We start from the raw sequence: 16217 nt of genomic DNA, 5'->3' as shown, positions 1-16217 counted from the left end.
CCCTGCTGACTTCATTTTTCATGACATTCCACTCTTCCTCTGTTGTGTTTCCTTCAGCCTTTACATTTAGCCCTTTTGGAACAAGTTCCTTGAAACAATCCCTCACACTCTTTTCTTTCAACTCGTCTAGATCCCATCTTTTTGCTTTCTTTCCTTTCTTCAATTTCTTCAGCTTCAGATGGCATTTCATGACCAACAAGTTGTGGTCAGAGTCCAGGTCTGCTCCTGGAAAAGTTTAGCAATCCAACACCTGGTTTCTGAATCTCTGCCTAATCATAATGAAGTCTATTTGATACCTTCCAGTGTCTCCAGGTCTCGTCCACGTATAAAGCTGTCGTTTGTGGTGTTTGAACCAAGTATTGGCAAGGACTAAATTATGATCATTGCAGAATCCAATCAGGCGACTTCCTCGTTCGTTCCTTTGTCCCAATCCGAATTCTCCTACTGTATTGCCTTCTCTTCCTTGGCCTACCACTGCATTCCAGTCTCCCATCACAATCAAATTCTCGTCACCTTTTACATATTGTATTAAATCTTCTATCTCTTCATATGTTCTTTCGATTTCCTCATGGGGAAGATATGGAAGATAATGGAAATGGGAAGCGACTGCCGGACTCTTGTGCTGTTATCGGTTTAGCAGTTACGAATACATTCTTCAAGCATAAGGCTATACACTGCTACACATAGGAGGGTAAGGGCAGTAGATCTATAAAAGACTATATCTTAACAGACTTTGAATTGAGGAAATCTGTTAGGAATGTGAGGGTTTTCTGGGGATTTTTTGATGATACAGACCACTATCTGATCTGTAGTGAACCATGTATCTGTAACTATGGTAGAGAAAGTGAAATCGCCTGCATACGAATAAGGGAAAAAATCTCCAGGATAGGGAAATAAGAAGTACATAGATATGATTAGTGAAAAGTTCCAAACAATGGACAGTAAGTAGGTACAGGATATAAAAAGAGAATGGGTGGCATAGAGGGATGCTGTAGTAGAAACAGCAAGGGAATGCCTAGAAACAACAGTGTGTAACGATAGAAAGAAGCAAACTTCTTGATGGAATGATAAAGTGAGGGCAGCTTGTGAACATAAAAGGAAGGCATATTAGAAATGGCTCCAAACGTCGACTGACGCAGACAGGAAATTGTACGTAGATGAAAGAAACAGGGCAAAACAAATAGTTGTTGAATCCAAGAACAAGTCGTGGGAAGATTTTGGTAATAACTTGGAAAGGCTACGTCAATCAGCAGGGAAGACTTTAAAGAAAGGAAGGGAGGGAAAAAGAAATGAATAATGTTTTGACTAAATCAGATGGACTCATAATAGATCCCAGGGAATTGCTGGAGAGATGGATGGAATATTTTGAAAATCTTCTCAATATAAAAGTATCTTCCTTTTGATGTCACAAGCAACCAAGCTGACGCAGACAGGGAATTGTAGATACATGAAAGAAACAGAGCAAAACAAATAGTTGTTGAATCCAAGAAGAAGTTGTGGGAAGATTTTGGTAATAACTTGGAAAGGCTAGGTCAAGCAGCAGGGAAAACTTCCTCAGACAGTAATAAAGAAAGGAAGGGAGGGAAAAAGAAATGAATAGTGTTTTGGCTAAATCAGATGAACTCATAATAGATCCCAGGGAATCGCTGGAGAGGTGGATGGAATATTTTGAAAATCTTCTCAATGTAAAAAGTATCTTCCTTTTGATGTTGCAAGCAACCAAGCTCGGGGAGGAGGACAATGATGTTGATGAAATTACATTCGATGAAGTGGATAGGATGGTAAATCACTCCATTGTCATTACATTAGACCTGAAATGGTAGTAGCAGGGAAAGCAGGAATAAAATGGCTTCATAGAGTAGTAAGATCAGCATGGAGTGGTAGTAAGGTACCTTCAGATTGGACAAAAGCAGCAATTGCACCTATCTATAAGCAAGGGAACAGGAAGGATTGCAACAACTATAGTAAAGTATTAGTATACCAGGCAAAGAGTACACTGGCATCTTGGAAGGGAGGGTGCGATCTGTGATTAAAAATAAGTTGGATGAAAACCAGTGTGGTTTCATCAGACCACAGAGGTGCTGTCAGGATTAGATTTTCAGTATGTGGCAGGTAATTGAAAAATGCTATGAGAGGAATAGACATGTTTTGTAGATCTAGAGAAGGCACATGACTAAGTATTGAGGGAAAAGATGTTCGCCATACTGGGGGACTGTGGGATTAAGGGTAGATTATCAAAATCAAAGGCATTTATGTTGAAAATTGGGCTGCAGTGGGAATTGAAAGTAGAATGAGTTCTTGGTTCAAGGTCCTTATAGGGGTTAAACACGGCTCTAATCTTTCACCTTTATTGTTCATAGTTTACATGGATCATCTGCTGAAAGGTATTACCGTATTTACTCGAGTTTTCGAGACAAAGAAAATTTAAAAAAAGAAATGTTGCATACAAGACCCCCTAACGTAATTCGTCAGAGAACAACAATGATTCCCTCTTTGAAGCAGGTACTTGCCTTACTGCAGCTCTGATGATATCACATAAATTTGTGAATAGTTTTGCCCATACGACCCATGCAATGAAAACACGCGTCAAAGTCATGCGATACATCTGTATTTCATAGTTAAGAAATGACCCCCCTCCGTAGTGCAGACCTACTGCAGCTCTAATGATGTCGCACAAATAAGTGAATAATTTTGTGTCCTAAGCGCATATTGCTAGCACGCATCAGTCATGTATATATGTCTGTTTTTTGTAGTTAAGGATGACCACCAGCATAATGGTTAGCACAATTAGCTGCCGTTCTCGGAAGCCTGAGTTTGATTCCTGGTACCGTATTGCCAGATAGCAACAATTGTCTAAAAAGAACTGCACCACCTCAGGATGAGGAAATGAGTTTACTTTAGTTAAGAAATATTCACAGTTGTTGCTATTAATATAGCAGGCGAGATCATTAATAAAGTGGCCGTTTAATAACTCGTAACTCAGAACAATATAGGTTTTTACGGAGAGAAGTAGGTTTAAAATGTGATAATAAGAATCCAATCATAAAGACTGTTTTACTCGCCAACGTACCTCACGACAAATAATAATAATACTCATAATTTTACGTCCCCACTTAACGATTTTCAGAGATGCCAAACAAAACATACTATGCGTTAATAAAAAAATGGAGATAACGATCATATGAAATTAAACAATATGACAACAAAACGCATTACCGCCACCCCAGCACATATCCGTAAATGCGGCAAACTTTCTTGTTATTTATTTTTAATCTTCCCATTGTGGAACTTATGGCACTATGCGGGCACTTGATAGCAAACCTAACCTAAACTATGCGGTCTCTCTTATGTCATTTACAGTTGTTTAGGAAAATCCTGATGTGATAAATGTGGAGAACAAGCATGAAATATACTTAAAAATAAGGGTTTGGCTTTCAACAGCCGCAGTTATCCAAACAACGCTTCCAGTCACTATGTATTACATTCGGAAGTACAGCTAGTAACATACGCTAGTTATCTTAAAAGTTAAAAAGAAAAAGAAAAAAAATGATGGGACCTTGAATGCTCTCGATGCACGTTTATTTTACATGGGCCCTCCCCATCATATTAACACAGGCTTCAGGAGTACCTCTGGCTCAACCTCAAAGACATTACCGACCTACGGTCGTGCAAGTATACTTGCGCCCTGCAATACGTACCCATGGCCAGTAGGCAGTAATGTTCGGTCTTTGAATGTTAAAAGCTTAGCGTAAAATCGTGAAAAATCGTATATATATTCCAATATGGCAATCCACATCACATACGAGTGTTAAGGTATCGAGGGCTTTGAAAAAGAAGCAGCAATCCAGAAAGGAGTGAGGCAAGGCTGCAGTTTGTCCCCTCTCCTTTTCAATGTTTACATAGAACAGGCAGTAAAGGAAATCAAAGAGAAATTTGGAAAGGGAATCACAGTCCAAGGAGAGGAAATCAAAACCTTGAGATTTGCCGATGATATTGTTATTTTATCTGAGACTGCAGAAGATCTCGAGAAGTTGCTGAATGGTATGGATGAAGTCTTAGGTAAGGAGTACAAGATGAAAATAAATAAGTCCAAAACAAAAGTAATGGAGTGCAGTCGAACGAAGGCAGGTGATGTAGGAAATATTAGATTAGGAAACGAAGTCTTAAAGGAAGTAGATGAATATTGTTACTTGGGTAGTAAAATAACCAACGATGGCAGAAGTAAGGAGGACATAAAATGCAGACTAGCACAAGCAAGGAAGAGCTTTCTTAAGAAAAGAAATTTGCTCACTTCAAACATTGATATCGGAATTAGAAAGAGGTTTTTGAAGACTTTTGTGTGGAGCGTGGCATTGTAAGGAAGTGAAACATGGACGATAACTAGCTCAGAAAGAAAGAGAATAGAAGCTTTTGAAATGTGGTGTTACAGAAGAATGCTGAAGGTGAGATGGATAGATCGAATCACGAATGAAGAGATACTGAATCGAATTGGTGAGAGGAGATCGATTTGGCTAAATTTGACGAGAAGAAGGGATAGAATGATAGGACACATCTTAAGACACCCAGGACTTGTTCAGTTGGTTTTTGAAGGAAGTGTAGGTGGCAAGAACGGTAGGGGTAGACCAAGGTATGAATATGACAAACAGATTAGAGCAGATGTAGGATGCAATAGTTACGTAGAAGTGAAAAGGTTAGCACAGGATAGGGTGGCATGGAGAGCTGCATCGAACCAGTCTATGGACTGATGACTCAAACAACAACAAGGTATTAGGCCCAGTCAAGAATTGCTGGTACATCTAAAACACTGAGCGTATGTTGAACATTAAAGCTTGAAATTTTCTTCACCAAACAGAAACGAAAAATAATTCATGCAGTAGAGGGTTAATTTTTCAAACGAGATCAAAGTCACAGGGTGAAAAGTCCGGAGAGTCTAGTGGGAGAGTATAGTCACCTCCCCCCACTTTGCGCAGAAAAAATATTTTTTATTCCATTTTAGCCATCTGACTTTTTAAGTTTCAACAGACTGAAGAACCTAAGAGTTATTTAAAAAATCGACTGAAACTAGAAATTATAAAAATAAAAATAAATTGTACAATCCCTTTTGATTTTTCAGCTAATTCATTCCTTTAATTTATTTAATTATTAAGGCAAATACTTAGCGGAAATAGTCAGAAAATGTAGTCTGTTTCAGCTAACCAATTCATACAGCGCAGCAGCGTGCAGTACGTGCCGCGACGAAGGGTCACAGGGGTATATTTTTTGCCAAGGTCATGGTACAGGTATAATTCACCCTCTTGCTGCATGTATTCATCAATCTGGCAGTCTCACTCAGTAAATGTGTGTGTAGTTCTATCTAGTGCGTAGTTTGTTAGTGCATAGTCAAATATTAAATGACATTTTACTTGTATAATCACGCCGAACTTTTATTTAATTATAATACATGTATACTTATTGTCCCTTTGGTGCACTTAAGTTTGTACACTCAATCTTCACGTCTCTATCGAAATTCGCTCAGAGAGCATTAAAAAACTTACCATCTTGCAGCTATATTTCTTTCAATTTTTATGTCCTCCCCCTCCCCCTCTACTATAGCCCTTAAATCCGGGTGCTTTTTGCTGTCTATAAATTTAACTTCCAATCGTCTTACTGAGACAGCTGAGTGACTATGGTACTTTCATCTATAAGGAGGCCAGTTTTACTATTCCCATGCACCATCATGTTTGCTACCTTATTTCTCATTTCTGTTGCGATATGAGAAACAATATTTATGAATGCATTAATTGAATGAATACCAATCAACACTTGCATGTTGATTTCACTTTTGAAATTGCGGAAGGCTTGATTTTTCTTAACTACTGTATACAGAATGTCCCAAAAAAACACCAACAATGCTTAATATGTTGTGTGGGAAGGCAAACTGATCGGTTTTCAAGCAAGAACCCATATCCAGAAACGCACGGCTTGGACACTGTACCGCACCTAAGTGTGAGATGGGTGTGCATTCTGCATGTCGCCAATAAACCCAACATGAGTAGAACAAATTGGGTTCGAACTGTGTACCTTGTACGTCATTGCAGAGTGTACATCGGTGGTGCTGAGCCTCATGCACATGACCCAATACGTGCGGTTGTCTTTGAAAAATTTCAATCACTCCATGGACTCAAGCGATAAGATCATCCGCTGATGTTACAGGAGTGTCCATACACTATACACTTCATACTAATTATGTGGACCTGTCCGGCTTCTCTTAGTCATCTCTCGATGGCCGCGAACGTGGAATGATGTGGAGGGTACGTCTGTTTGGAAAACGTTCCGCATACAATCTTGCAAGAATCCGCTTTGCCGTATGCAAGCACCATGTCAGTCATTTCCGCAGCTGTGTAATGGTACATGTCGCATGGCTGTCAACAAGATTACTGCATAGGCACATTACAGTACACAAACAACACAGTAGGATGCACACCAAGGACTGCGTGGAGGAATGTAGTGCATGAGCAAGAATGTTATTAGGCTGAAGTCGTCCATCCGCAGTAAGCAGATGGTTAAAGGATTGGATAACTTCCATATCAAGACATCAAATCGGAACTAACTGTCACAACCGTTCTCAGACTTCGACATACTCCAGCGCCAAAACCGTGCATTTCCGGACAGGGGCTCCTTCTAGAAAACCGATATGTCCGCCATCCCACACAACATACTAACATACCTGCCAACTTTTAGAAACCAAAAATAGGAAGATATTTTAATTCTTGGATTTCATCACATATATTCCACCACAGTCTACGTGAAAAAAGGTCAGGATAAAAGGCATACTTATCTACAGTTACAATGCATATTGACCATTAAATTTAAAATCTTAAACTAAGAAAACATAAAAATAGTTACAAGAAAATGTACCTAATCACTCTCATTTATGACATTTACATACGAATAATATTTGTCACATCGTCACACGCAACAAAATGCATAATACCGTATTTCCTCGCGTAATTAACGCACTTTTTTGACGAAAAATACAGGCGGAAACTTCGGATGCGATTCAAGGAATTCAGATATTTACAAATTATTTACAATTCATTTACATTTAAAAAATACATCAAATATAATCCAAACACAATTGGTTCAACCCATTTGCAGTTATCGTCATTTGGCGTAAAATTCCGGCGTGAGATTTTTTCTGAAAAGTCAAATAGGGTACATCAGATAAGTTAGACACGTAGGTTTGAAGTACAGTACCAACACTGGAAAATATTCTTCCCATTACGAGCTGACAATACGACCTGAATGACATACCGGAAAAAAAACCTGTCCAACACGAGAAGGGCCGGGCATCGAAGGAGGGACCCTGCTACATTACTCCAAACCGTTCGTATCCAATTTTGTACGAGTGACGTGTCCATCCACCCTTTTGCTTGAATACGAACGTGGATCACTCACGGAAATTTTGCTTTAGGCATTGTTTTTCGTTTTAGATAAAAGTAAGGTGCAAGGTTTCTGCCATCAGCTATTACAGCAAGCATTGCAGTACATCGTCTGTTTTTTTTTTTTGCTTCCGATAGCGCGTGCGATAACACTGTATGTTCCTATCTTATCGACCGTTCGACTTTGTGGTATATGGAAACTGATTGGCGTCTGACCTGCGATTCGTATAAGGGAGATAAAATATTCCTTCACTTTACGCTTTTCAATCACAAAGCGCTGAAAATGGTTGAAATCATTCGTCACTTTTTGGCATAATGTTGTTCTTCGTCGAAGAGAAAGTCCATTTCTCTTCATAAAATTAATTCAGCCTCGGCTAACCTTTAAATACAAGACAAAGATTCCACGTGCCGCGGCTATTTCTCATTCTTTAAAATGCAGCATTTTGTGAGAAACGGCTTATCCAACATTGCGTAACAAAATCATATAGTTAAGCAGATAATCCTCTACTTGCGGAAACATGCCGCTTTTTGGTCCGCGAAATGCTTTGTGAGACTTGTTGGCCGCTTGAAGTGCATTTCTGTTACCGTGGTAGCACGTTTCATTTGGACACTGAAAACTTGCTGCCCGCTGCTCTATTCCCGTATGTTTCGGCGTAACTGATCACCACAAGTTCGTATGATGCAGTACGGTACTGTACCAGTTTCTTAGAGTAGTGTGGACTGACAAACAATTTTGAGATCACATAATGTCCCGTACGCGAAACACTCGTAAAACTAGTGCAGTGGGATTTCCTGCCAGCTAATACAGCACGTTGCCCTGTATTTGGAATGCCCGCTTTCGCAATAGGAAGCCTGCTACCTGAGTAGTTGGCGGCATCTTTATTTCGAAACGCATCCAGAGCTGAGTGATGGATCTTCGAAGTTGTGGGTGCGTCAAATTCCACTTTGGACCCAAAAATATTAGGATGTGTAAATTATGCAAGGGCGTCGATTACGGTATGCGAGAAAATACGGTAGTTTCCTTTAATAGCCGGTAAAATTTACAGAAATTTATAGGCATCTCTTAACACTTGGAGATGTTTGTCATATTTTTTTGCCATAACGAGAAAAGAAAATACCAGAAACTGTCATAGAAATGCAAGGAACAACTCCGACGAAACTACGCACAGAAACAATGTTAACAGCGCGCGAACAACACAATAACAAACTCATTGTTTTGTCCCGATTAACTGAGTCGTTAGCGCGCACTAGCCTCTTGCTTGCAGGACGATTGCTGCCCCAAATCCCCAGCTTAATGCGCACACGCTGCTGTGGTGAGCGGGAAACACGATACACGAAGGCGAAATAAAGCAACAAATACGCTTGAAAATTAGGTTTCGTAAATTACACAAGCACATAAGAATTTATCCTTTATTCTAGGGGAAGAGTATTGGCCGTACTAGAGGTTATATTAGTCAAAAATCGGAAGAAGTAAAAATTAATCGGAAAATCGGAAGACGAGTTAAAAACCGGAAAGTTTCCGGGTAAATCGGAAGGGTTGGCAGGCATGTACTAAGCCTTGTTGGTGTTTTGGGGGACATCCTGTATGCTGTTTGAAATATATTGCAGTTATTTCCTTTTCTTTTTCGAAAGCCTTAGTGCATGCAGTTTACAAAGTTTTTGTTTTACTGTTTTTTGTATTTTAACTGCAGCTTCATGATCTATGTTTAAATATTTTCTTGCGGGGAGAAAACATTTGCTGACATTTATTTTCAGTTCTACCAATTACACAAATAAAACTGAAACCCATTGCTGTGAAATGTTCATCCGTCAGGATGTGCTTTCAGTTTGCTGATCGCCAACTTCTTTACAAATTTTGCAGCCAAGTTTCTCATTTTTTTTAGCACCAACCGTTCGTACTTACTGCAAAATTCCAGATTTTTCCCCAAATCCCAGCATTCGGGAATGTCTTCCACTGATACATGCGGCTGAAAACTCTTTGTTGTGATCTTCTTTTTCATCACCACATGACACTGTTGGCATTTCCCTGTCATTGTTTACGTTCAAATCATTAACTTGGAGCTTTCTCAATGCCTGGGGGGATGCAAACTAGTTCGCTATTTTCTTCATCCTTCAATACTAACCACATACATAAAATAACAAACTAACTCGCCACCAAACACTAGCTTACGTGCTCATGAGAAAGAAACTTCCTCTTTCACGATTGATAAAGTATGCACCACCATATCATTTTTGTTCATGTGTTCAGATTACCAACACAGTCTAATAATTTCTTTGCCTTCTTTAAAGTTACATGCACCATTAAGAAATTCAAAATCTAATCACGAAAGACACACCACTTTTAAATGCAAACCAGACAACAAATCACATTCAAGAAAATTGAAAGGCACCGGTATCACGAGAGAAAAGCCAGCGATTATAAGTTCCTACATTTACTGCACAGCCAACATACGGCACTAAATACTTATTTTGCCTTAACGAGTAAAATTTCTTCCAATAAGGCAACAATTACAAAGCTTTAGTCGAGCAGATAATAATATGGCCTAATGTTTCGATTCTGCTGCTTAGTGTTGAGTTGCCGACCAAGAGAAACTGATTCAATAGGTCTGTTTAAATCAAAGATTACTCAAAATCTTCTCCAGCTGTTGTGAATAGCGTGTTGACACTAGCCGATCTATGAACTTTCAAGTCAGAAGTTATATTTGCCAGACTAGATAGAAATGTACGAATATTTTTCTTAAACAGTCTTAAAATGTTTAAGGGGTACGCATACCTCCACGGTCCCCCCTGATAAAAATTACTGAAGATAGGTTACCTAGGAAATTAATGGACTCTGTTATGGAGGGTAACAGGGGTAGAGGAAGACCAAGACAATGAAGGTTATTTATTTTTTTTTTGCTAGGGGCTTTACGTCGCACCGACACAGATAGGTCTTATGGCGACGATGGGATAGGAAAGGCCTAGGAGTTGGAAGGAGGCGGCCGTGGCCTTAATTAAGGTACAGCCCCAGCATTTGCCTGGTGTGAAAATGGGAAACCACGGAAAACCATCTTCAGGGCTGCCGATAGTGGGATTCGAACCTACTATCTCCCGGATGCAAGCTCACAGCCGCGCGCCTCTACGAGCACGGCCAACTCGCCCGGTCAACGATGGTTAGACTCAGTTTCCAATGATTTACAGATAAGAGATATAGAACTAAATGAGGCCACAGAACTAGTTACTAACAGATGATTGTGACGGCGATTATAAAATTCACAGAGGCCTGCAGACTGAACGCGAAAACAGTCTATAACGAAGATGTATGTATGAGTTTAGCAAAGGAGTTTCTCATCTATAATACACACGCCAGCAGAAATCTAGAGTATCAACTTAAAAATAAAGGGCCGACTGCAGAAACGGTATTTAGACGATATTTACGATTAAACAATGCCTAAGTATGGCTGCCGCATTGCAGAGACATGATTTATTACTTAGACACTGTCTAAAACCGATGTTCAACCGGTCATGTTTAAACATTGCCAAAAGCACTGTTTAACCCCAAATGAGAGGAATGAAGCACAATCATAGGTTATGTACCATGAAACATGTAATTTGTATTATCACGTTGAGACGATTCCGGGAAGAAAGGTTAGTCTGACTGCCTCTCTGTGGGTCGCCTGCTGCTAAATCGCAGCAATTTGTTTGATATGTACGGGGGGATAGATCTTAAAATAAGGTTTTGCTTTTCAAGAGACTTGTTTCTTGAGACTGACAAAGGGATAGTCTGGTAATTTTCAACCTGAATAAAATTCTTGGAAACCAATATGTTTCATTATATACATGGGGTAATTTCCATGGAATTATAGGTCAATTCGACTACATACATATCAGAGTTACGAGTCGCAATTGTCAGAGGGCTGTCACACACATCAACCACGAGGGATTCACTGATATTTACTGCCAAGGAAACACATATAATAGTGAAAACTAAAAAGTATGTTGTATGGTTTTTTTATATATATGATTGTATAAGTTTTCGGCAACTATCAGATAGGAAGGCAAGTGGTGGTGATTATTGTTTAAAGAGGACTGGGGAAGAAGAACCGTGGCCATAATAACAGCCCTAGTATTTGCCTGGTGTAAAAATAGGGAAACTACGGGAAACAATTTTCACGGCTGCCGATGATGCGTTTCGAACCTACAATCTCCAGAATGCAAGCTACATCTATATAGCCTGTACAACACACTCGGTTACACATTACTATTTCTTCATCTTCCCTTCGTCGAAGCTACTGTATTTATGAGTAAATCACACTCACTGTAACAACACTATAATCAAACTACACTTCCCTGTATGGTGACGTGTTGCTTTAGTGTTGATAATATTAAGAGATTTAATTTCCACCAAAAGCGATACTCTCATCTGTGGGCAAGTCATGCTCATGCTTAGCCATATTTGAGTAATATGTAGGAAAACAAACAGCTGACAGTGCACCAACGAATTTCATTGGTTTAGGTGGACGTTGTCAAAGGCTTAAAACTATCATCGTTTCTGCAATCAGCCCAAAATGTCTTTAATTCAAAAAGCTATTACTCCCATACTGTGAAACTGATTTGAATACTGAATAATGACAAAGCAATTCCTCCTTGAACTACTAAATTATAATTTAGAATGAATTGTATTGTTAAGTATCGTATAGAACATTTTCAACATGTATTTCACATTTCCTTTGAGGTGAGAAAACATCAGACTTTATATAAAAAAAGAAATGCGACCTACTTCTCTGAATAGCAAACCATCTGGTGACCAAGGATGGTACTATTTCGTCAAATGAACAACAGTCACTGAATTATGATCTTTTGACATTATTAGAATAGTCGTGGCCGGTTGTAGTTCACTTTGCAAAATGTTAAATTTCCCCAAAATTTCTATCTCTCAAATGGCATGAACTCAAAAGAATGATGTTGAATATGATGTATATTATTCTGGGCTACAAAAGCATCAATCTTAACATTAAATCAATGTACTTCCATATTCCAAGAAGTTTCAAAACTGTCCAATATTTATATACAAAAACTATATTATTTTACTTTATATTTAATGAAAAATTCAAATTGACACTGCATTGATACTCTTTCATCATAAATCACTAACTTACCAATAATTAGTAAAGTGGGAAGGATCCCAGTAATACTTGCTGCTTCCAACTCAGTCTTGTATATAACAGGCACAAAATTTGGAGGTTCTATATTCATTTCTATTTGAGCATTCTCCAGGTTACGTTCAAATGAGTCGACACTCCCAATGTTAAACCAAAGAACACTCTGAAATAAAGCCAATGAAAAGATCATCAGAAAAATTAAGAATTTTTAAATCTTTATTTCCAGAAAATCATAATGAAATGCAATTTTAAAAAAAGCTCATTATCACCAAGTTAACGTACGGTATGGAATACAAACCTGACATACAGTATTAAAAAACAGCCATAATAAATGTATCATCATATAACTACCCCACCCTTCTGTTCTTTATTCGGCTTAACTAACATTTCACCAAAAATTTTCAGCATATATAGTACATCGGATTCTATAAACAGCAGAGACAAAGACAAAGGAAAGGGCACAGAAGATAATGATTCATGAGGCAGATGGGTGGAAATTCATAACATTTCAGTTTCTTATCAAAATATAGACAAAAAATAATAGCAATGATAATCGTACCATTTTGATATCTTGGTTTACTCTTGCAATCCTGGTCAATGCGCGTGGGTTTTTAAAAAATGGAAGTTACATCCTTGTGGTTCAGATTCTACATAAAGCTGGTAGTCAAATGGCCATGATCAGATCATAAGATCAACGAGTGTGTTTTACCATAACGTACCATGTATGTACAATATATGATCAAGTGGACAGCTACTTGAAACAGTCCTCTAAGTGTTCTCGCCATAAGACCTATCTGTGTCGGTGCGACATAAAACAAACAGCAAAAAAAAAGTGTTCCATGGATATACTCTATCAACTAGCAAAGACGTCAGAAGTCTGTTAGACAACCAATGGCTGAGTTCTGATTAATTTTGTCCGATGAAATGAAATGGCGTATGGCTTTTAGTGCCGGGAGTGTCCGACGACATGTTCGGCTCGCCAGGTGCAGGTCTTTCAAGTTGACTCCCGTAGGCGAAGTGCGCGTTGTGATGAGGATGAAATGATGATGAAGATGACACATACACCCAGCTCCCGTGCCAGAGAAATTAACCAATGATGGTTAAAATTCCAGACCCTGCCGGGTATCGAACCTGGAACCCCTGTGACCAAAGGTCAGCTCGCTAACCATTCAGCCACAGAGCCGGACATTTTTGTCAGATAAACACTTAAGATCCCTTATATGTCAAAATCGTACACCATGGGGTATTGAACGGGCTTTCTTTCACGCTTTAAGAATTTCACTACCACTGCCAGGTCCTGAAGTCTTAATCTTGGGATCCAGAGAAAAATATTCTACCACTGATCCACCGTATAATCCTGAATACTTCCCACAATCCTTTTGCAGAAATACTGCTTCTGAAAATCAGGTGGTCATAGTTAAGCCTTTCATTTCATGATCTCATCATATATTATTCTGAATGCACACCAATGCGATAACAGTGGATTCAGGTCACGGTCTTTTCAACAGCTGAAATCTTGCAACGTCCATCAATTCGACATTACCGGCACTACGCTGTGTGCCATCTGGTTAAACCCCCGAACCACTACTATTTGTAATGTATGGCTATGAAGTGTTTACATCCATTTAGTAATAGTACCCCCCCCCCCCTTCTTCATCATCATCATATTATTATTATTATTATTATTATTATTATTATTATTATTATTTACGCAGTCAGATGATCGCATTGACTGTGAGGTTATGTCATAAAACATGTACTGTATATAGACATTTATATGAGTTCAATTAATGTAAGAAACTGTATATAATTTATTATTACCTGTATATATGATGCATAATCCACTACAGTATTGTGAAACACACTGTAACATCCAGAATGACGTATCTTTGACACCAGATGATGGTAGAATATTCTGTACATTATATCTATGTACACTGAAGAAAATGGAAATTGCAACACCCGGAAGGAGTGGTGCTTCATTGCTGCAATTGAACATGCAGGATGAGTGTTCGGTTGTGTTTCGATGATTACACTTTCAGGTCCCTATGACCGCAAGTTTGGACAACAATCAATACAGGATGTGCCCACCACAAGCTGCAATACATTGATGAATTCGTCGAGGCATGGAGTCAATAAGGCCCTAGATCGCTTCCTGAGGAATTGTGGTCCATTCTTGCTGCACTGCACGGGTCAGTTGTTCTAGAGTTGTGGGTGGCTGAGGATGGTTGGCCAGTTGTCGACCCATCATGTCCCACACATGCTCAATAGGACTGAGGTCTGGGGATCTGGCGGGCCATTCTAAGATTGTGATGTCGTGGAGAGCTTCTCTGGAGATGCGTGCAGTGTGAACCCGGGCACTGTCCTGCTGAAACATCCCATTAGCAATGTTCGCCATCATAGGGACAATCACTCGATTGAGTACCCTATCAACGTACTGTCGAGCAGTCATAGTGCCGTCAACAAGCACTAATTGTGATTTCACATTAAAGCCAATAGCTCCCCAGACCATAATGCTTGGTATTGGCCCTCAACAATAACATCTGGACGACCCCTCTCCCCGGTACATCGGCGCACACAATTCCGGCTATCACTGTGGGCATGACAGAAGCGCGATTCATCACTAAAGACGACCCTATGCCATTCGTCGACCCACTTCGATCTTTCTCAACACTACGCCAGCCTTACAAGTCGCTGTTGTGGGATCAATGGAACACCTTCTGCAGGGACACAGGCTCGTAAGCCAGCTGCATGCAGGTGATTACCAACTGTTTGTTGTGTAACATGGGGTGCCACAATTGCTCAAATTTGCGCTGCTGTTGCATGGGGTTCCATCCGGGCCATCCGAATGATGCGGCGATCCTCTCTCACAGTTGTCTGTCGCGCTGGGCCTGTGCCAGGTCTACGAGTGTGGGTACCTTCATTTGACAACTGCTGACATACATGTTGTACCGTAGATGCCTGTCGGCCAACAGGTGCAGCGACAGTCCTTAGCGATAATCCAGCCTCACACAGCCCAATTATCCAAGCCCTCTCAAACGACGACAGTTGTTGATAGTGTGCTCTTCTCTGTCGTCGAGGCATGTTTGATGGGGAACACTTCACTGCACAGACTGCAAGTCAACTATGCTACACCAGAGTCCGTATACTGGAGTTGATTTCTCTGCGACCAATCACGCGGGGAGACCTGTAGCAACAATTCAATGGGTCTGAAACTTTGACCGTTTACATACCTACATGGCATCATTCCATATCTTGAAAATCAACACAAACGACCAATGCCTTCATGGTGTTGCAATTTCCAGTTTCTTAAGTGTATTAAGCACTCTAGAATTTACGAGAAAGTATTTTGTAACATATCTTTCTAGAAGCCTGGCCAGGCACATATATAAGGAGGTGGTCTTGATGGTAGAGACGAGTTACTGTTTAGCTGGAGTTATGGTTTAACAGGAGTTGTACTTGTGACCACGTCTTGTGTTTTGCGCCGACATGCTGTGGTAGTCAGCAGTCAACTGTTTCAAGGTTGTAATCTCCATGAGTTCCGTGATAGGCAGTTGTTAAAATGGTGGTTTGTTGATGTTTTCGGAGTGAAATGTTTTGTTTGCGATGGCAGTGAATAAGGTTATGTGAATTTAATTTATAAATAATTGTGAAT

General features: G+C 39.7%; 1 protein-coding gene across 1 annotated transcript in view; it reads right to left on the bottom strand.

Moving 5' to 3' along the window:
• Window positions 1-16217, bottom strand: part of Afg3l2 (AFG3 like matrix AAA peptidase subunit 2) — a 268652-nt gene that overhangs the window by 189537 nt on the left and 62898 nt on the right. The window contains exon 5 of the mRNA XM_067147372.2: window positions 12560-12725. Coding sequence (XP_067003473.2) covers window positions 12560-12725 — 166 coding nt within the window. The remainder of the gene's footprint in view (window positions 1-12559; window positions 12726-16217) is intronic.

The sequence above is a fragment of the Anabrus simplex genome, chromosome 5 (genome assembly GCF_040414725.1).
Source record: "Anabrus simplex isolate iqAnaSimp1 chromosome 5, ASM4041472v1, whole genome shotgun sequence".
NCBI classification, from domain to species: domain Eukaryota; kingdom Metazoa; phylum Arthropoda; class Insecta; order Orthoptera; family Tettigoniidae; genus Anabrus; species Anabrus simplex.
The sequence above is the reverse complement of the archived record's forward strand: the minus strand, read 5'-3'. Positions and strand labels throughout refer to the sequence as shown.